The 22457-nt window shown below is 41.4% G+C and overlaps 1 protein-coding gene across 1 annotated transcript in view; it reads right to left on the minus strand.

The window, feature by feature from the left end:
* Positions 1–22457, minus strand: part of LOC104510369 (nesprin-2-like) — a gene marked incomplete at its 3' end in the record, with an annotated part of 114977 nt that overhangs the window by 57654 nt on the left and 34866 nt on the right. Inside the window, 17 exon segments of the mRNA XM_010152597.1 lie at positions 926–1087; positions 1922–2056; positions 2582–2938; positions 3811–3975; positions 4721–5033; positions 7026–7183; positions 8457–8745; positions 8847–8966; positions 9335–9537; positions 10275–10369; positions 11102–11267; positions 12685–12885; positions 14200–14301; positions 16600–16761; positions 17460–17618; positions 20590–20740; positions 21718–21897. Coding sequence (XP_010150899.1) covers positions 926–1087; positions 1922–2056; positions 2582–2938; positions 3811–3975; positions 4721–5033; positions 7026–7183; positions 8457–8745; positions 8847–8966; positions 9335–9537; positions 10275–10369; positions 11102–11267; positions 12685–12885; positions 14200–14301; positions 16600–16761; positions 17460–17618; positions 20590–20740; positions 21718–21897 — 3118 coding nt within the window.

Here is a 22457-nt window from a genome sequence, read left to right on the forward strand (position 1 = left end):
TGGTACTGTAGGCAGAGTCTGTGGTTAGACAACCAGCCTATTACCAGGCAGGATATTCCCGTGGGCAGCCCAGGGATCTGCTCTATGCACGTGCTGAGGTATTTGCTTACAGGAAGTCCTGCCTGAGTTTGACACAGGCAGGGCACAGCATCAGGGACCTACCCGTGCTGCACAGATATGTGAGCCAGTGGCTGCAAGTCAGACAGAATAGGTACTGAAAGTAGCCCACCTGCAATTCAGAATGAACAAATTTACCCCAATTCTCAGCAAGCTTATGAAGGCACACTCTGCTCCATCTCGCCACTACTACACTGCTTTCAGCATCTCTCACAGTTTGCTAAAACCAAAGGTCTGAGAAGTGTCTGGCTGTGTCTTCTCCATAACACCCCTTCAGGGAGGGATGACAGCAAGGAGATGCCTGTAAGCCTCTTCATCTCCAACAAGAACTTAGTCCCTTCCCCCTCATTATGGCTACAGCTCTTCAGCTCTTCTTTGTCCAATTTGCTCTAATTTTGTCTAATTCCCCTTGTACCCGGGAGTGTCAAACAGGACACATCATTACAAATGCAGCCTCATACATGCACAGTAAATATGTAAATAAGAAATCTAAATAAATTAAAGAGATTCAAACAAAATAACAGTATTCAAGCAAAACGGTAAGAAGACTGCACCATACATCCAGACTTGGAATGCAATATCCTTAGCAAACCACTAATGGAAAAAGAAATCCCCTCCATACTAATTTTAAATGTACTGGAAATGATTTGGAGAGTTAACGCATGCTAAGTATACAGCACATCAGACAAAAATAGCTGTGTAACCTGAGGTTTTACTTATTTATTTGTAGTATCATCCCTACTGCAAATGAACTGTAGACATACACCCTCAGACTCAATCGCTCTTGTGTAATCTCACGTCCAGTTACCTCTGCTGAATAGGTTTCCTTTCTTGTTTCATCACCTTCAATACCAACACCATCCTGATGCCTTTCCAGTTCTGCTTCACCAACCTGGACCACATTGTCCAGAGCATCCTCCTGGACTCTATCGTGTTTGTCCATACCTGGGCTCTCTTTATCAGCTTCCCCCTGATTTGAAAAACACACAATGTTTACAACCACTAAAAAAATCACAGTCCAAAATCTAAATTTACTAAGGAACATTACACTCCACAAGCTGCCAGCTCTATCTTCACTTCTAGGCTAATGAGTGAAGGAAAAGGCTGAGGTAACCCAAATCCAGAGTCTCTTGGATACACCTGCTCAGATCAGTTTGCCGTATTGGGACCTTCATCACTCTGGAACAGTTTCAGGACAAACCGAACAGGAGTAAGTGCTCACATGACTTTCAATACCGTCATAGAAGTTTATGGTTATATGTATTTGGCAACTCTAACTATTGACCTTATCCTTCTCCAGAAATGCCACTATGGATGGTTTCCACTCCAATTTTTTTCCCATTTTGATGGTTATCTCTCTGAGCTACTGTTATCACTCAATGGTCAGGGCAATAAGGGTCTTCTCCAAATCATTCCTTCAGCTTTGCACATGTGAAGTCATTTACAGTGTGAATGTTCTGAGGTCTCCTAAAGATCAGCAGATCCAGGTTGGTGACTTCTCCTTACCTACTGTGGGTGTGCAGGTGACAAAACCCGTTGAATTCACAGGTATGTTGCAGGTTTTACATCATGGAGAAAGTGGGTCCAAGCCCTGGGGGGCTTGTAGAGATCACCACATCGATCTCTTGCACGCTTCACATGTGCAAAGCTGAGAGGATGATTTGGAGAACATAATTTATCATTCCTTCCATCGGATAAGGAAAACTAGCAAGACTAGAAGTTTTAAGTAACTATACATGTATTTCTAGTGAACAGACACACACAGAAATACACTGACATGTATTAGAATGTATTTGTCAGGCACCTGAACAGTCTGCCCCAGTCTGTCCTTGCTTTGATGGATACCCTGTAATGGGCTGTCTGACAACACACTGCTTTCCTCCAAAAGCGGATCAGTTTGCTCCTCTTTCTCTGACACATTTCCATTTACATCTTGACCCTAAGAGAAATTATATAAAAGAAAAATTGCTTGTGTGACTGTAAATATTGCATTTTAACATTAAACCTCTGAATGGCAAAAATTATCATCTACGAAAAGAAACAGGACCAATACTGTGCTGCAGTTCTAAACAAGTCTTAACTGGTTTAAGTGAAGTTCTCAAAGTTCTTTGGCAGATGTATCTGCAATTTTCTCATCTATACACCCTCTCCCTTTGTGTCCTGACCAAGGATACCTGCTCTAATCACACGCAAGAAAAAGCCATATGCAAGTTGTGCTTAAATGGAAAACTGCCGTTTTGAATAGACATTATTGGCTTGTTACAGACCTGTTAGAATAAGGGAGTTATTACAGACTTGTTATAAGTTAAGGGAGTTGTTCTTCACATCTTTGATTTATACACATATATTTTTAGAAGGCTTAATTTCAGTGTAATTCAGGGGGCAATATAGCATGCAATATACAAAGGGCATTTGAGAGATAGGTGCTTCTTCCACTGTCATGACTGCCAACAAATATACTCACATCATGCATTTCCAAAGGCTCCTTTAGCTCCACTGCCGTGGTGCTCTCTTCTGCACTGACAGGAGTATCAGAAGTGATCTGTCTGTCTCTCTTCAGCATTGTATCTGCCTTATCTTCCATCTGTATTTCATTACTAAACTCATCTTTTACCTCAAGGGTTTCACTGAGAATATTTTCCTTCTTTTGCTTGACATTCTCAAGTCTTTCTTCCAGACTCCTGTGTTCACTCTGAAGTGTTTCAATCTCATCCTTAATAAACTTGTGTCCTGGTGAAGATGTGTTCTGTTTAACAGTTTCTGCTAAAACCAAAATCTTCTTTAACGTGTCTTCGCATTGAGTAAGAGGTCCTTGTTGTTCCTTTAAACAGGAGGAAAACATTTTAGCAGAAAGGATCTTCACTCAATATACTTAATGCTAAGATCTAAAGTCAATCACTGAAATCATAAATATTTGTTGGGAACAACAAACTGTTGAAAAGTACATGCAGACCTATTTACTGCAAAAGGTCAAATACTAATCCATTAAAGTCAGTCATTTTTATGAAGACAACACTTGAAGCTATAAGCATTACAACAGTGATAAAACAATCAGATAGAACGCTGTGAGGTGCATGGTGATCTTTCCAAGTTCTGAACATATAATCCCCTCCATCTCCTATTTGTTTTTACTTGTTAGAAGTATAGCAAATTCTGGAGGAAGGGGAAATGCAGTGATCCATATCTGAGGTATGGTTTCAGCTTTCAGTAGCTCTCTATGCTCACACCTACAAGACTGTTACCCCCCTTCTGCCAAAGTGCAAAAGAATGTCTACTTATGCATGAAGGACACTTCTTAAAACTGAACTTGCCTCACTGACATTTTCCTAAGCTTTCCGCTCTAGCTAATTTAAAGACATTTAATAACACCAATTGTAACGATCTCGTTTCTCATTACGCCCAGAGAGGCAAAAAAACCCAAACCCAACCAACCAAATTGAAGAAGGCTGCATGCTCGTGCTAGGGCAATTCTACCTTCGGTTCAGCTAACAGTAGAGTTCCACTCAGTTCATTAAGAGTGGTTTTAGGCCTACAATTATCTTGATAAAAGGAATACCACAGACTTTTTATTTTAGAAAGGTTTCTTAGTTTTTCAGTTTGACACCTTTAGTAGTTCTCTTATAAACATGATGGTCCCTCCAAGCCCCCAGGGCATGGACCCACTTTCTCCATGATGCAAAACCTGCAACATACCTGTGATTTCAAGTGGTTTTGCTCAGCTGATGGTTGTTCCACTGCTGGACCTTCACAATCAGCAAGCTTCTCAGAGAGAGTTTTCAGCTCACTGCTCAGGCCTGTTACCATGTCCTGAAACTGCTGGTGCTCTTGAACATGACTTTCCAATGTCTGCACTATGGTCTAGAAACCAAAGAGTTTCCAGTATTAGTCCATCATTAGCTCAAACAAACAGAACTCATTCAGACTGTCACAGCATTTCCAAGACCTCAGAAGCACAAAACACTTGCTTGTTTCCCACAAAATACCCAGGTAACCTCAGGTGCACAACAAATATCTTGCCCTCTTCCCAGAACATTATGAACTCCATTGTTAAGCAAGTCTTCATTAGTAGCAGGAAGCAAAGAGTTTGCATTCCATGAGAATTTACTCCCTAAAGGAGATGTTTTCTATTCAAAATGGATGAAAGATTAGATGCTGAATGCCACGTAGGGTACAAATGGAGTTTACACTAACCTGGGTGGAACCTGTAACAAACAAGATGCAGGAAAAGCCATGCATCCTTCCAAAAGGAAAAAAAAAAAAATACCATGGTTTGGAGATTATAGGAACAAATGCCTCAAATTTTAACTATCCAAAACTGTTGATACACATATGCAATGTTCTTCACACTTACCTCAGTCTCATTTGTTTTAACGTTTTTTCCCCTCTGCAAAGCACAAGGAAGTGAAAAATATGAGCTTCTGGTGCTCTTTTTCCCACATTAAAAGAGAGAGAGAGTAATTCCCTGCCCTTCTGCAGAGGAACTTCCACCACTCCCAGTTTTACATATAAACTTGCCAGCTGAGCAAGACTACAGTCAAACAGTGAGAACTGCAATCAACAGGCATACCAGTAATCTCATAAGGAAAAAGACTGAGTTTCCAACCTGCAGCTGGCTGAGCAGATTTTCATGTTGATGCTTTAATTTGAACCATTCCATCTCTGTGAAGCAGGGATGCCCAGTGTGACCCTGGAGGCGATCTTCCTGGCTTTTCAATTCATTAAATTGGGAAGTTAAGTCTTCTGCTTTCTGCAGGAGGTTGACATAGTTTGTCAGCTGAGCTTGCTTCTCCTGCAAACCAGGCTGAAGGGCAAAACCTATCTCCTGTTGCTGTTTCTCCAGTCCAGTTAGAGCCAGTCTCAGATCTTCTCCGATTTGCTCATATTGCTCCTTGTTGCACTGAAGTTGCTCTTGAGGGCTAATAAAAAACACTGCGTTTAATAGTATTAATCTTACTTTTATTCATTAGCTAGAAAATGTCAAATTGTCAACACGTCAACCATTAGAGTGAACTTGAGCATACTGAATACTTTTATTCAAGTTTTAAATTACCGACCAGCTTTAGACTGGAATTTTCATGGTGATGAAAATGAAAAACACCAATGTTATTGCTGCTGAGCTGGACTTAAATGCAGGACAAGCAACTAACGCTCTTAAACTATAAACCCACAGTTTCTAGCATCTGAGACGTGATGCTCACACTCTATTTTTCTGCTTTTCATCACAGCAAAAGTTCTGATTTAAAACTACAATATGGCCATGGATCTATTTTCCTTGACCACTTCTTAAAAGAGTCTGCTGAATGTTCTGTAGAAGATACACATTGCATTGGCTGAGATGGGGGTGAGAGAGTGTTATAGCGACACAGACGATAAAGCCAGCATATGCAATACGGGTCATGTTAACACAATCCAGTGCCTACTTTCCTGACCTTGACCATGCATTTCGATTTCTGAGCTTTGTAAGCCTGCATGCTGATCTGCTGCAGGTGAGCAGGTTGCATTTGTCCGCAGGAAATATGCAACTCTGATCAGTGAAACAAGAGTAACATTTGTATGTTCACATTTAGTGATGGAGCTCAGATATTTTCCAGATGGAACTTAAATGCCAACATTTGAAAATATGATCCCACACAAGCAAATCCAAATAAAGTGTGGTTATAATTCTGTAAAGTACAGCAGGATAAATGAGGACAAAAGCAAAGCTTAAGTGTTTTGGTTTTTGCCCCTCAAGATTCATATTTTTTGGCAAATGACAAATAAAGCATAGCCTCACATATGTTAAGTACTCTTGCTTCAAGTTCCCTATTCCAGCCTTCCACTGCTGCTGTTACTGTGTCGCATCTGTTATTCCCAGGCCTCTTCCTGCAAGGTCCTGAGCGTCTCTTCACACGTGCTGAGCACCTCATCTCCTGTCTTCAGCATACTGTGAAGAGGGTGCTCTGCATTCTACTGTGTTGGATCCAATATAGCCAACGCTCTATCTTTCTGAACACCACTTTTATTGCTTGTACTGAGTGCTCAGTAATAAGAGAAGGCAACTGAATATTCTCAAAAATACTTGTTTTTAATAACTCATATCCTGGTCATTTTTTAAAAAACATACAGTAGGCCTACTCTAGCCTCAATTGATCTCAACAGCAAAGTTCCCATTGATTTTGTTGAAAGTCAGTTCAAGGACTTTATGGCAAACAAATACTTTGTAGATGTCTGCAGGTGCAAAATCACAACTTCAGGTTATGTTTACACAACATACTTGGAATCATCTGATGTGTTTTAAAGGATCAATTTAGTCCTCAGACCCAGCTGCCACAGGGCCAACAACACTAAAGTGCCTTTGCTGACTTAATGCCAGCTGCCACAGTCAAGAAACCCTCTCACAGAGCCAGAATAAACCAGGCTTTAAAAACTCTGCTTTAAAATCCCAGCCTACTGGATTTACCACAAACTCCCTTCTGAAGTAGTATGAATCTGTGTAAAGGTGGATCCCACCCCTGCTGGGGAACGATGCCTGAGGCACAAAGCCCAGGCCAAATTGCAGGGAAGGGCCACCACAGTGATTAAATCCATGCACCCTCACTTTAATGAAACAAGGAATAGTGGGTGTCCATTTGTTTGTTGTTGTTTACAAGAGTGGCTGAGCTACTTCAGTATCAAAAGGGAATCTGAGGCAAGCTGGGAGACCCCATCAGCTGTCCTGCCACCCCCCTTACACCTGGCTACACCCCACGCTTGACCATTCAATCCAAACTGTGACCTGCCCCTCCAAAACACTGCAGAGAGACAAGTTTTTTTGTAGGCATCTTGTTCTGTCCCCAGAGAATAAAAATTCAGTGCAACTGTGCAAGAAGAGAAGAAAAGCAATATAGCAGTAAGTGATCTGTACTGCCTGTTGGCAAATTCCACATTACCTTCTATATTCAGTGGCTAACTGACAGGTGCTTTCCCACTGATTCTGGAGCTCAGAAATAGTCTGCTACTTGTTTGTCTCATTGTGCATTAAAGTTTCTCCTAGAGCTACCATGTTCTGTATTTTGGCCTCTACTGCATCTCTCAGAGCTGTGATTTCCTGTATTAAACAAGAAACAGAAGCAGTACATATACAGCTATTTTTGCTTACAGAATAAAATCTATTACCGATGATTCTGTACACTGCAGTTCAACACAAAAGAATTCTCTTTCCAATGTACCACACTGAATCGTTTAGGTTGGAAAAGACCCTTAGGATCATCGAGTCCAACTGTTAGCCTAAAACTGCTAACACCACCACTACACCGTATGTGCCTAAGCACCTCGTCTACCTGCCTCTCAAATACCTCTAGAACTGATACATAAAAAGATAGATCTTCTAGTTTTAGAAAGTATGGGATAATGAAGCTGAGATTGGGCTTGTTCAGCCTGGAGGAGGCTCGGAGGAGACCTTATAGCACCTTCCAGTGCCTGAAGGGGCTACACGGAAGCTGGGGAGGACTTTTTCCCAAGGGTGACAGGACAAGGGGTAATGGGTTTAAATTGAAAGTGGGGAGGTTTAGATTAGATAACCAGGAAGAAGTTCTTCTCGGAGAGGGTGGTGAGGCACTGGAACAGGTTGCCAGAGAAGCTGTGGATGCCCCATCCCTGGAAGTGTCTTCAAGGCCAGGCTGGATGAGGCTTTGAGCAACCTGGTCTAGTGGAAGGTGTCCCTGCCCATGGCAGGGGGGTTGGAACTAGCTGATCTTTAAGGTCCCTTCCAACCCAAACCATTCTATGAGATTTATTGATATTCTCTACACAACAAAACCAATATTGTACTGATAAAATAAAAAAAATGCTCCAAATCTTAGGGAGAGATATCTGCCACAATAGTATCCCTTCTGCAGAACGAAACATGTAAATCTCAACATCCTCATTTCTGGCTACTCTATCAGAAGGCCTCCTAAGTAATCAGAGAGGAGACACCAAAGAGGACATTGAGGCCCGAGACCCACCCAGGCAGTGGAGCAGCCCAGTACCATGGCACTGGAGGACACCCAAGAAGGCACACACCGTGCAGAGGCTCTCCAGCTGTGTTACTGACCTCCCCACCTCCGCAGTGGACTGTGATGGGAAGGTGAACAGCCACCAAGACCTTCTGAGTTCTGTGCTGCTCCACGCTGAGGTGCAGCAGAGAATCTCATCTTAACGTGCATACTAAACGATGCAAAAACAACAGCAAACAACTAACCCTCCGACCCCGCCAATAGGCCACCAAACCACAGGCAATCAGCAGTGACAGTATGTTTCAAGAGGTACTGACTCATCAAGCACTTCCCTGATACTAGCGTTAGCTCTGAAGTGGAAAAGAAATACTTTTAACACAATACCTTTATCTGATTATTCCTTTGATCTGATGACAACTCACTTTCCTGTGAACTCAGCTTATTTATAGCCTCCTCGAGCTTTTTGATCCAGCAAGAAACATCCTGGGCAAGTTCTTCAAAATTTTGTTCTTCCACTGGAAGTCTCTCAGTACTCCCTGCCATTTCACTAACATGTGTTATCAGTGTCTGGTATCTACTAATAAGACCACTGGCTTCTGAAATGGTTTCATCTTCTGTCAGCCCGGCCTCCCTCAAGGAATTTGCTAGCTGAGCCATGGAGTCAAACGGTTTTCTGATAAATACAAAAAATTAATAAACATCTATATGTTGTGACAACATGGAGCAATTTCCTTTAGAATACAGTTCTTAGAGAGAAACCCAAGAAAACTGTACCTCTGCATTAATGATGTTTTATAAAAGTTTTCAAGTTTTGTCTCATCTTCTTTGATCTCATCTAGTTTTTCTTCCTGAGCAGTGAGCCATTCTCCCAAGACAGTGCTCCTTTCTCCAAGGCTGAAGAGAGTATAAACACAGACATAGGCCAAAAAGAGAGGCGTTACGTGACTAAAACCTGCTGACAGCAATGTTTTGCTGAAAATGTAACATAAATATCATGTGTCTGATCAAAGTTTTAAGCACAAGCTTAAAATTTTCTCGTGTCATGTCACTGAAACTATCCATAAGCATATGACCCCATACAACACTAAGTCTGTAAAGAAGCAAAAAAACACATGAAGCATACAACAAAATACTCACTACCCTTTATTAAAATACCACCTTGAATAAAAAGCAGGGTTGTTTGCCCTTTCTTATGGATGTTTATTAATGAATCATTTTATATCACTTTGATTAAAATGTCAGAAACTACATTCATTCCCTACCTACTGAGCTGCTGGAGAGAAGCGCCAAGTTCCTTTTCCCGTTTCTGACATTTGGAGATCAATCTTTGTAGTTCTGCTTCTTGATCTCTCACACGGCTGTTAAGGTGGCTAATGCTTGCTTTGGGCAAGTAATGCCTCACTTTATTCAATAAAGCTTTAACCTCTTGGATATCTCTATCTTTGCCTTCAGATGTTAGGAAGTGCTGAGTAAGAGCACAAAGACAAGATGCATTTGTCAAATTTGCTGTTGGACAATAGGTATCTATGTTACAACGGTTTTTCAGCTCCTGTTATCTCCACCAATATTTTCTACAGTAATTCCAGTTCTTGAAAAAGAAAATGTTAATTCACAGTTTGATGACTATTCTACTTGTAAATGGAGAAGTTGCTGCTTGTAGAATAAGGAGAAAGTGAAGTAGACGACTTGGACTTTCTTCTCTACAGCACAAATAGACACAGAAGAAACAGGCAAGCAGCATACCAATGTTGCACTGATATCACTATGTCTTCTTCTGCCACTTAACTATGTTTCTTGTAGATGTTGTGACTTTTCCATCTCTTTTCTGTTGATTCAGTCTGAGAGTGAAATTTTTTCACACTGGAGTCCGATGGGGGAAGGAATTTCATTTTACTCTGTACATCTCTGACTTTCTGCATCTTCGCAGCCTGAAGTCCTTAGTCAAAAGTCCATTGACTTTCACCAGCTACAGTCCTGTCTCTCGCTTGCCCAGCGGCGTCTGGACTTGAACACTGATACTCCCCCTTTTAACAAAGTTTTATTTTCATTCCCTAATATGCTTTAAGTTACATGAAATGTTCTTTCAGCCTCAAGTCACAAAATCACTGCAGGAAAATTCACTCCCAAGAATAGTCTCCTGTGTAAAACAGTAAAACTTCAAGAACAATCAGCTTTAGAAATTACAACATTTTCATACTTTACCTTTAGCCTCTGCAGTCTTTCTTCCAGTATCGGTTTTGTTTCTGAGGGGTCAAAGCAGTCCTTCAAAGACAGCTGAGTGCTATTCTTGCACTGACCTGAAAAAAGACACATTCCAATTTTCTTCATTAATTGTATTCTGTAGAAGAAAATCCTATTTAACATGAAGATTTCAGACAATTTGTAATTACGCTTATCAGTGCTACTGTCAAAGGTTGCTGTTCACTACAGACCGTGGGATAGAAAATGCTGCAGTTCATACTTTTTTTTACCCAACACTAATTGACAATAAACTTAGTTGTTTGCTGTGGAGGGACAGTCTGCTATGCAGAGCAGGTTCAGTAAACAAGACCTGGATTAGCCTATTGGCAACTTTTCTCATTTCTACAGAAATAAATATTACTCAAAAACTATTTGAAGATGAGACTACCTTTGGGCCTAATTCTACACCTGCACAATCCTGTGCCCGCATAAACCAAAAAGCAACTAATGACACTATTCATTCATCATAACTCAGATTAATATGACCAGGAAAAAAAATGAAAATTATTGATTTTTGTATTTTTGAATGAAATATTCTGACATTTGTCCCTGAATTACGCTTTGTATTTATCTATTTTTCAAATGTAAAAGAAAGAAAATACTTTGATTCATATTAAGTGGTTTGTTGGTAATCAAAAGCCATTTTTATCCAAATGTTTATCTTGTTCAGAATCCTGAAGCAGTTTCAGACACTGAACAAAAAACAAAACAATTGCATTACCTGTAAGTGACTATGACGGCCAACACAAACCTGCAAAGATATATAAATGGGAAATGTGTTTGCTTACGGTTCAAGACACCGATAAAGTGATCTTGAAACACATGTTTCTTCTTATTAAATAAATCAGTGACACATTTAAGCTGCTTATTTAATTCATCCACATCAGGACAATCGGTCTCTTCTTGAAGTAATGTCACATGGTGTTCTTGTTGCAGAATTTTCTGGTGTATCTCCTGAAGTTAAACAAAAAAAAAAAAGAACAATTGTTAAAAAGAAAAAATTTGAAGGGCAAGCCGAAGTTCACTGTACAGAGCTTCTTTAGTACAATCTAGATTTTTGCAAAAGGGTTTAGTCCTGCCTGTGGACCTGTTCTGGTTTTGGCTGAGATAATTTTCTTCATGTTAGCTTGTCTGTACAAGAAGCTGAGAGAAGAGACAGCCAGGGCAGCTGGCCCAAACTGACCAGAGGGATATTTCATGCCATAAGGCATCACGCTCAGTATATACTAAGGGCAGTTGGCCAGGGGGGATCGCTGCTTGGGGACACTCTATCAGTCACTGAGTGGTGAGCAATTGTGGTGAGCATCACTTGGTTTTGCATTTTTGGTTGGGTTTTTTTTCCCCTCTCCCTGTGCTACCCTACTAAACTATTTTTATCTCAACCCACAAGGTTTTTTTCACATTCTCTCCCCCATCCCATCTTGGGGGGGGAAGCGGGGGGCAAGCGAGCGGCTCTGTGGGGGTTAGCTGCCAGCTGAAGCTAACCACAACAGTGTCAAAGTAATTTCTTCAAGTATATTGGCATTAACAAGGCAATCAACAGGAAGATATAAGCACTAAACTATGCTTGAGCAGTGTGCATACAACTGTATGCATACATAACCACGTATACGTTCATTCGTGCACATTTTGGCATCACACAGAATAGATATGTGAAGAATACAGTAACATAGGATGTTCCAGAGCATACAGTACCTAGAAGCTAAGATGCCTTAGCTGTCATGGGCACTATCCCAGCCCTAAAGGTCTTACTCTGTATGTCAAGTCCCTGTGGGTTGAAAGGTAACGTAGAGGGACCTGGGAAAATTAGCTAAAAGCTCTATCTTTCTTCCACTGTCCCAAATACTAGTGGCCCAACACCTAGAATGTGCAGGATCCACTCACTGCTCAATGGGAGGTTTAAACCTTGCCAGCCTTGAACCTCCAAGCAGGAAGCTGCTCTTCCTTCACCTCTTGCCCTGGTGCTAAGAGGAAGGAAAGTTGGCTGAAACTGCCTACTGGGAGCTCCCCTTGCAGGCAGGCTCAGGTGACACAAAGACAACCTCTGTATTTTACCCAGTCTTGGAAAAGACACAGCTCAGTACCCCCACTACTGCTTCAACATATCTTGGATTAAACATATGCTGTTACGTGCCTACCACTAACCATTTCCAACAGCTGCAAGGGTTAACTAACTACATCTGATAATATCCAGTGAAAACAGGCTTTTCTTTCATGTTTCTGGCAGCTTAAGGAAATGTTCAAGCCAGACTCTTCCCTTGTGTGATTCCAGCAGTTTACAAACACACACAGGAGAAACAGTTATGAAGACTTGCCCGGGAGAGAAATAATCAATGAAATTATAAAAGATGTGCAATTTGTGGCATACTACCTCTAATTTAGTAAAGATCTCTAAGGTGTCAGAAGGAGATAAAGCTTTTAACAGTGATTCGGTCATTCCGATCTGCGTCTTGGCCAGATCAAGGTCTCCCTTTAGTTCTGCTGTATTCACACTGAGTTCACTCGTCCTCCGCTTTGTTGACAAGAGCTCTTTTATTAGCTCCATTTTCTGCACAACAGATGATCTGATGACCTTAAAATTGGAAATAAACATATGTAAGAAATTATACTGGATTGATTTCCTAGAATAATACAGAACTCCATGACAGACCTAAAAAGCAACGAAATTATCTGAATTCCAGACATTTTAATCACAGTTTGTTCCAGTTATGTTCCCTCCCACTCCACAAAATGAAAAATAATAGTATTTAAAGCCCTGCTTTTCTGAGGAGGAATGATCTCTTCATCTTTATTAGTGGTGTATTTAATGGTGCTGCTTTACTAACAAATTTATTTGTCAGTCTACTCCAGTGTCTACCCTCAGCTGGATAAAGGCCTTACATGCATTTCAGCTATGATGAAAAAGAGGGTAACAGCTCTTTCTGTAACACACCTCCCTGCAGTGATCCCACTGCGGCAAATTCCCCACATCGATCAAAAAACAGGCAAGGACAGCAAAGAGGTGGGGATCTCTGGCTTGAGACTAGTCACTACAGAGCAACAAGTCCTAACCTTATCCTTAAGGCTTCCACAGATTTGCAGGACACAGCAACTCAATGGGATCATGGTCACATGCTAAAACAGCAGCCCAGGGCATCTGGTACTCCCAAGGAGCAGAGTGTGCAAAGTGCAAGGTTGCCGAGTTCTTTCCTAAGCTCCTTAGATCACTTCACCCAGTGAAACTCCTCTGAGTTCACTGCCTGCTGAGGATCAACACACAAACAGCCAAACGGGGTCAAGCTCAAGGGGCATCTGACAGACACTGGAAGAGGATGCTTAGGGAACTGGTACAGGATCAAGGTAGGCCAGCGTGGTCTCAAACAGCAGAGAAGGATTTATTCTTTGCTGTGTGAAGTTAACACAAAAAGACAGACTTCTTTGCCATAACCCAAAGGAAAACATCACAGTAAACACCACTCTATGCAAATATTGACATGCTACCAAGCTACATTAAGCCCTATCCAGGCAATTGTACAGTTTAAAACAGACAATCGGTATGCTGAGTTGCTGGAATCCCCAAAAGGATGGTGAGGTCCACTGTGCCTCGTTCTTGGCCAAGAGCTAAAAGCCAGATATCACTGACATCGGCCCCTTCCTGAAGGCCTGCAAAACACTTGGGTCAGGTCTCAGTCCTTAAAAGGCAAAGGACGGAGAGAGGCCTTTGCCTTTAAAATTAAACGTTTGGTTCGAACAGCTTGAGAAAGACAACAAATGAAATGTCACTGCCAACAGCCAACAAAATACCTCTTTGGGTAGAATTAAGTCAAACCAAGAAATGATTGTGGCAAAGACAATAGCATAAGAAGGGCTGTAGTAAGGCATGTTAGCTGTAAAAGCTTCTTCGTACCTGTAGCTCCAGTGGAGGTTCATTACTGCTTAGAAGTTCTTCTATCTCAGCCACCGTGTTGTCAAATTTCTGGAGTTTCTGCTCTTGGACTCGTAAGCATGCCTAAAGTTAGAAAAAACATATTGGTAACTGCGTTTCCCCACAGATTAGATTTCCATGTTTCTGTTAGAAAACTATATTAGTAACATTCTGATTCCTGATTTTAGTAATTTAGACACTTTTTTGTATTATAGTCAGAAATACTCTCTTTCTCAGACAAAGCAGTTCTTAATTCAAATCTAGCATAAATTTAAAAATCTGAATTATTTTACTTCTATATTAACCCCAATAAATTTGCAGGAAAATAATCCTAATTTTGTACTTATTTCTTGCTGCTTCTATTAAAAAGGGACATTCTCAGGTGTTATAGACTTAAAGTCAATAATTGGCATCCTGATGATGCACTTTGGAAGGGATGTGATAAAATACAACACATGCTGTAAGCACTTTTGTAATGTAAATCCTCTGTATATGAAGAGACGTCTGCTCATTTGAATGGATTTTGGAACAAGCCAATAATGTGAAAATAAAATACCACCTTCAACTTACGGAACAGGACATATCTGAAATAACGTCACATTGCCTCATATTCCCAAATCAATATTCCAAACTCACTCAGGACAAAATATTCCTTTGCAGTCTCTGTACAAGCACTCATCAAAACCCATTCACGTGCTGCAGGCCTTGAAAGTTACCATTTGCACACTGATTAGAGGGGAAAGCAGAACTTCTCTCTCATTATTTATACTGATATTATCTTTAAATATACAGTCCAACAATTCATTACTCTGTTTGTGACAGGCTTCTTGAAAGCACAAGCATCGGTGCTCTGCTGGGCAGTCAAAGGACCCTGGGTTTCAACCCTACGTATCATGACACACAATGCAACAGTCAGGGGTTTATTTATAATTAACATTTATTTAGAGATGTTTCAGGATCAAAACGAAAAGAAATAAAATGATAGTGAACCTGATCCCCTCTGCACTTTACATCATTTTACAAAAATACCAATGCATTGAGTTAGTTTTCTCTCCTTCTACTCCACTTTTATAGTAGTTCATGGGAAACATGGTTTCTCTCTCCCCTGCCCCCTCCTCCCCTCTTTTTTGAGAATTATCCTCTCAGAGGGGAGCAGTGCAGTAACCTTAACAGAGCCAGCTCCAGTACAGCCCTTCCTCAGCACCAGTAGAGGCAGGCTGGGGGCATGGTCACATCGTGCTGGGCTTGAACAGTTTCCAGGTAACAAAAGGGCTCTTAAGATGCAGTTACCAGCTGGTGCATTTTTACTGGAGCCTTCAGGGACCTGAATTACCCCAGGTAAATTCTAACAATACAACAGTAAAGGCAATAACCACGTGACAAAACATCCACCTCTTCACAGACTGTATGCTACTGTTTCACTGGCAAGATCTATATACAATAACAACTTGGCTTCTTACTGCTCTGCAAATTAAAACAAACGAGCAGCACCAACAGCAGCAGTAATGCTACAAATAAGCATAATGAAAACTGGGACATTTGTAGCATGTAAACACTGAGAAAAAACTGCCTGCATATTTTCAAACAAGCAGATATTTATGTCTCAACCCCACTCAAGCAAGAAATTATTTTTGTTTAGTAGCTATATGCACAACAAAGCAGCACAGCTGGTTGATTACGGCCCTAAAGTCAGAAACAACAATATTTACCCCCAGATGTGAGGCTTTTCAATGGCACAGAGCTAGAGCCTGTGTTTTTACACCCAACTGCACCCTGATACCAAGAGTTAATGCTCTAACCTGTGCAAAAGGGGCATGGGCAGCCCAGGCTGTGATGTCTGCCTGCGTGCAGCCTCTGGAGAGCCTTAGCAGCCAGCCCTTACTAAGGCTGCTCAAAGTTACACTAGGGAACACACCGGGACAAAGATCTTATTTCTGAGGCTCCAGTATCTTCACTGATAAGCAGCTTCTAACTCAAAAACTAATCATTAGCCTATACACACTCTTCCTTTTCTTCTCTAGGCATGAGGATTTGTGTGCACCACTGCACTCCAGACTACGAGCTTTCCAGGCCTTCTCTTTGCTGTACATTTGTACAGCACAAAGGAACGAGGGGCCTTTTCCAGTATAAAGCAGCATTTGCAGTGCTGCATTAATTTAAAACAATTTAGTATACATATGCACTATCTATTCATTAGTTTCCAAGACCTGCAATAGATTATGCAGTATCTTCAGTGAAACTATCCGTGCAGACACAACTGCAAATGTTATAACTTCCTCTGTTTTTTGCAGTGCTGATATTTCTATGTGATGTAAATGCTTATAGTACAAAATCCCTAGCACTACAAAGCTAAGGGTAAAAAACAAACTCCATTCAAATTACCTTCAACTGAGTAAGGTCCTCTTCAGCCAGACAGTGGTCTTCTGCATTCTTAAGTTCTGCATTTGCCCAAGCATCGATCGTGCCAGATAAACTAAGAAGTTTGTCCCACAAAGCCTGAGCTCTTCCCAAATTATCACAGTAGTTTTCAGTCTTCTCGTTAATCTACCATGAGATTTTTATACAGAAAACACAAACAGATTTCAAAATCGTGGAGTTATGTTCCAAAAGCAAATGCAGCATAATAAAATCTGAGCGAGCTGAAACCACCCACAAAAACAAGTGCAGCAAGGGGAATAAAATCTCATGTGTCTTCACAGTGAACTGGTCATGGAGAAGATATTTAAATCCCTGACACACATGTCGCCAAACATACCAATCACAACAGCAGCTTGCCAGTTTTAAGGCAGGTTTAGGAAGGAGCCTTGCTCATTAAATGTTTATCTACTCTCAGTAAATACCATCTAATCTCAGAATTGATGCACTGCTTAGATCCGACAGTGGCAAACATTTCTCACCAAAAGCACCAGCATTGTAATTCTCCAGATTGTCTCCAAAGTCTAAATCCACAGAAGTTGTTATGGAAGCTCAGAGATTCATGCAGAAAGCAGAAATACTGCCTTTCTGTATTTCCTAGCAGGAACTGCTGTCAAGGAGTACCCACAATGTAAACTACCTGAGAGATCAGAAACATTATGCCTACAGACACCCTGCAAGCTTTGCTGTGGTAAACACGTGGATTTATCTCTTAAGAATCTTTGCCATACTGCATTTAATTTATTCCAAATATTACACGCGCGTCAGAATCAATTACTATAATGCATGACAGATAAGACCACCCTGATAATTTACTCTTTACATACATCCAGCCATCTGTCCACAATAATGTTAGCCTCATTCTCAAATGGAGGCTCCTCAAAGCTTCTCATTTTATTGAGCTGGAATTGAAGGTTTTTGCAGATCTGATTTATTCTGTCTACATCTTCAGAACGATCATTAAATTCCTCTTTTGCCTCTTCAATCTGTGAAAAATAACAAATGGATATTTACAAGCATGTTTATTTAAGACACTTTATTCAGCAAAATATTTTTCCATGATGTGCTGTTCTTTTTAGTTTAGAGAAACAACAGCATTACACAAAAGAATCTATTTTATATAATATGGTGAGACTAGGAATGTACCCTGTGTTGACATATCCCTGGCATGCTGATAGGAACACTTCTCTGTTAGAAATCCATATCATTCTGTTATTGGCTGCAAAACAGCTGATTGGGAACTATGGATAATGTATTTCTGACTGAGAGCCAAACCCAGTTTGCTTTTAAAGTCGTAATTGCAAGATCCAAGGGGACTGTACATCCATGCACAGTTACAGAAATAAACAATGCACAACGTAATAATTGTCTGAGATACTATCACAACCCTAAAAAACAGAAGCTGGCATTCTGATCCCCAGGTTTTTAACTGCTTTTTAAAAAAAAGCCTAAATCCTACTTAAACATATCCATTGTCAAATATGCCATTGCCAGAAACTGAAATGTCCCACTTTCCTACTTTCCATTTAATCAATAGACTGCTTCTTTGTGCTTAATTGTAATGTTTACAAACATGGGAGTTAGCTAGAAAAGAAACAGTGACCTCTAGTGTTAGGCAATTTGATATTAAAAGCTTGCCTTATTTCCCAGAGACAAGCATTGCCATCTTCTCCCATAGATACTGCCAGCCACTGGGATAAGTGTAGGGATGGCAGAGCAGCACTCACAAAGCAGAGCAAGGCAGAGAATCTTCTCTGCTATTAATTTATACGATTATAAATAACAAATCATCATCCCTCAAGGACAAGCCTTATACTGTGCCATAGCTGTCGCAGACAGCAATTCTGAGAGTGGGAGTTGCAAAACTCAATGTCAGGAGTCTCTGTACAAGCATGGGCCAGGGTACACAGGTGACCTCCCCTGCACCAGCAGCCTGAGTGACCTGAGGTGCCAGAGTTGTCTCCAGTGACACCAAGAGAAGACCCTGCCTCAGCTGAAGAGGGTGGCATGCAGGGACACCATCCCATCGCCTGAGAGAAGAAACCTCTTACTTTCCTTCTTAAATTTAACCATCCCAGGCACTGCCCAAGAGCAAATGTTCCTGAATAATGCCGGTGCTGCCTCATCAGAAAGCCTACAAATGGGATCAGAACAACTAGTTCTATAAGCCAGCAGGAAATGTAAAACCTGCACAGTACTATGCTCTTGTGAGACCCCACCCGGAGTGCTGCGTCCAGCTGTGGAGCCCGCATCAGAAGGATACAGACCGGGTGGAGCAACTCCAGAGGAGGCCACGAGTATGGCCAGAGGGCTGGAGCCCCTCTGCTATGGGGACAGGCTGAGAGAGTTGGGCTTGTTCAGCCGGGAGAAGAGAAGGCTCCAGGGAGACCTTATGAGCACCTTCAAGTACCTGAAGGGGCTACAAGGAAGCTGGGGGGGGCTTTTTACAAGGGGCTGTAGTGACAGGACAAGGGGGAACGGGGTTAAATTGAAAGAGGGGAGGGTTAGATTAGATATCAGGAAGAAGTTCTTTGCGGAGAGGGAGGTGAAGCACTGGAACAGGTTGCCCAGCGATGTTGTGGATGCCCCATCCCTGGAAGTGTTCAAGGCCAGGCTGGATGAGGCTTGGAGCAACCTGGTCTAGTGGAAGGGGGACCCGTCCATGGCAGGGGGGTTGGAACTAGATGATCTTTAAGGTGCCTTCCAACCCTAACCATTCTATGATTCTATGAAAATGGTCACGATGGACATGCTGCTGCTCGCTAAATCCATTACCCATGGACAACAATGTCCAGTGTTTGTATTCATTTAGCCAAGAAGAATGCAGCTGGTTGTCAAATTTTTGTCCAAAATAGTGGTAAATGAAATGAGGGTGTGTCCAGCAATACCCACTCATTCCTTCTCATCAGCTAATGTAAAAGCTATAGCAAAAGTTTCAGTGCTACCAAAGACAGCATGGAGCAAATGTCGGTTATGGGGGCAAAGGCTCTTACACAGAAGATTTGCCTTCTAAGTAGCTGGTAACTCAGGAGAAGCAAGAGGAGAAACATCAAACTATGTTGTTATGGCTTCTAACCACAACACAGTTTGGTCAGCAAAGTCAGTGTGAGGGCAGAGATTCATGCTGCAGATATAACCAGCTCAAGGAAATACTCTATCAGCAGCGCAGTCAAAGCCATTTTGGCTTCCAGAAGTCCACATCCCAAGGCAGCACCATGCTGGCAACCCCCAAGTTGTCTCTAAGCACAGTGGCAATGACACAGTGAGGTACACAAGCTCCAGCCTGGGAAGCAGGATAAATCTGTCATGGCTCAGTCCTTGGTCAGACATGCCATGCTGACACAGCCTTATAGCTCCTATTCCCAATCCTGCTTGCTTGGGGCTAGCTGCACGGTGCAGACAACGCCACAGCCCTGTCTGGGACCCAGTGACACAAGCAAGGACAGGATATGGATCTCCATTCTTGGTTACAAGCTACAGCCACAGCAGAGAAACAAGTACCCCAAGAAGCTGCATTACTTATTATTTTTGCTTTACATACATAAAGTACCTTTTTAGTAACAAATGAATTTACTAGTTTTCTATATTTACAAACTGCCCACTCTAAGATTTTAAACTCAGTACAGACACATGATAAAGGGTATAGATGAATATGGATGATTTCAATGTGGTTTTGGTAGGGCAGGATTTCATCTTACTTTGATCCTAGATATAGTTTTTCTATGGTTTGTTTGTTTTGTTAATCCCTCCCCTTTAACAAGACCTTGATTTGCTAAGCAAAGCTCAACATCAACTTAAAACAAAATCAGGGTATGGTCCCTAAAGGTATTTGGGAAGCCAAAGTGAAAACAAGGTCTTAGTATTTGCCCTGAAGGCTGGGTGTGCAAGGGCAACCCTACACTCAAACGTTCCCAGGAAAGGCTTTTCTTTCTTATTTGGTAAGTTCTTGTTACTCACCTTTGTTATTAGTCTGTTCAAATTCTCCTTTCCCATGTAAGAAATTTGCTGTGAAAGCACGATCTCCTGTTTCTGGATGATGCTGGTCAGACTAGTTTTGCAGCTTTGATATTGCTTCAGAAGCTCCAGAGCCCTTGCACACTGCTCCTGGCTAGTAGAAAGAGATGCATTATTTATGGCCTAGCATAAAACTGTGGCCTCAGTCTCTTGTCTGGCTTCCTTCTCCTGTATTCAAACGGGGAGAGTTTAACTACTATGTTTGGAAGAGAAAAAAGGGAGGGGATAAACTGTGCCAGCCACAAACCCTGCAATACCACATGATACCTGGTGTGGTATTCTGACAGTTTTTGGAATCAGAAATGCACTTCACCATCCTATGCCTCTGATTGTTATTAACCGTGATGTGACCTGAGCAGTTCAGGTTTATATGATACTCTCCACCTGAAAGGTGAGCTCAGACACCAGTAAACTGAAATACAGTGTGCAGCAAATATCACAACAGCTCAGGTAGAGGACAGTGAGAAATACCACCTCAGCCCAGCCTGCAGTGGGATATGAAACAGTTTATTCCCTCTGACACCTGCGCAGGCCAGGAGGATCAACCAGAACTATGCCAGCCTATGCAAATCATAAAGGCACCTTTAAATACCATAAGAGAAGGATGGACGCCCTGGGTCATCAATCACAGCCTTTCCCAGTCCTCACTCTCTCAGGCTTATCAGACGAGGTTCCTTTAGTCTTTTCCTGCATAAGTGACTCTGTTTCCCCAGCTGCTCTCTTCCAGTTGCTTCCGTTTGACTTTTCTTTTTGAATGTGCTGGCACGAAATGCACAGCAAATACAGAAGACACACCATTCCCAGCAGCGGACTGGCTTTTCTTTTGGATACCAATTAAGTCTGCTAAATGATGGGACTGTCATTTTAAATATATAAAATTCAGGAGCTCTGGCTGCAAACTTCATGTCCAGTTCTTGGCTGTATGAAAGCTTACAGCATCATAATAGTAACACTTGCTACTGTATCAGTATTTCATTTTTAAAGTACGGTTTAAGGCTTTTTTGGTGTTTCATTTTACAAGCAACTTCTTACTTGTACAGTTCTACTTTAAAAAGTAGCTTTTCTCCTTACCATTCAGCAAGCAAGAGTTTTGTATCCTCCCATAACCTCTCTGTAACTCTGCACCATTCATTTGCTTCCTCTGCCTTTTCCTCTTTGATCTGTGGGAGCTTATTAGTAATTTCTCGCAAAGGTTTCATTTCAACAGCAGCACAATCCAATTCCTTTTCCAATTCCGTTAATGATTTTACCCTTTATTAGAAAAAAAATTAAATACAGCCTTATATTAAAGTACATCTTTGATTTTTTTTCCCCCGATGTAATTATTAAGTTCCCTAAAAACCCATCCTGAGCTGCACATACTGACTATATTAAATTACATCATAAAAAGCCCAAGTTGCTCCTTAGTTCGTGTAATTTGACTCAGTCCTTCAGATGAGTTATGCTGACCTAAGCCCTATGAGAAAGTCATCCAAAATCCTAAAGGCCAATAGGGTCTGTAGGAACATAGTGGATTATTTTATATTAAAAGGTGCTTGCATTCTGGCTATCTTAAAATATGGTCTAAGAAAGGAAGCTATGCCATAGCACGCGATTTCACAACTTAAAAATGGGTCACAGCTTGTAACGGTCACCTCTCCACTCTTTTTCCATCCACATAAACAGTAGTGAATTGTTTACTCATCCTTTGCAAGGCTGCAGAGAGCTCCTCTGAAACAGTATTGGACACAGCCATGCCACGTTAGTGGCTTTCTTGCCGTGTGGTAAAATCACACAAGGCTTCTACACTGCAGAGTTTTAGATCACACCCA

This window comes from Eurypyga helias, unplaced genomic scaffold (assembly GCF_000690775.1).
Source record: "Eurypyga helias isolate BGI_N326 unplaced genomic scaffold, ASM69077v1 scaffold2435, whole genome shotgun sequence".
Lineage (NCBI taxonomy): Eukaryota > Metazoa > Chordata > Aves > Eurypygiformes > Eurypygidae > Eurypyga > Eurypyga helias.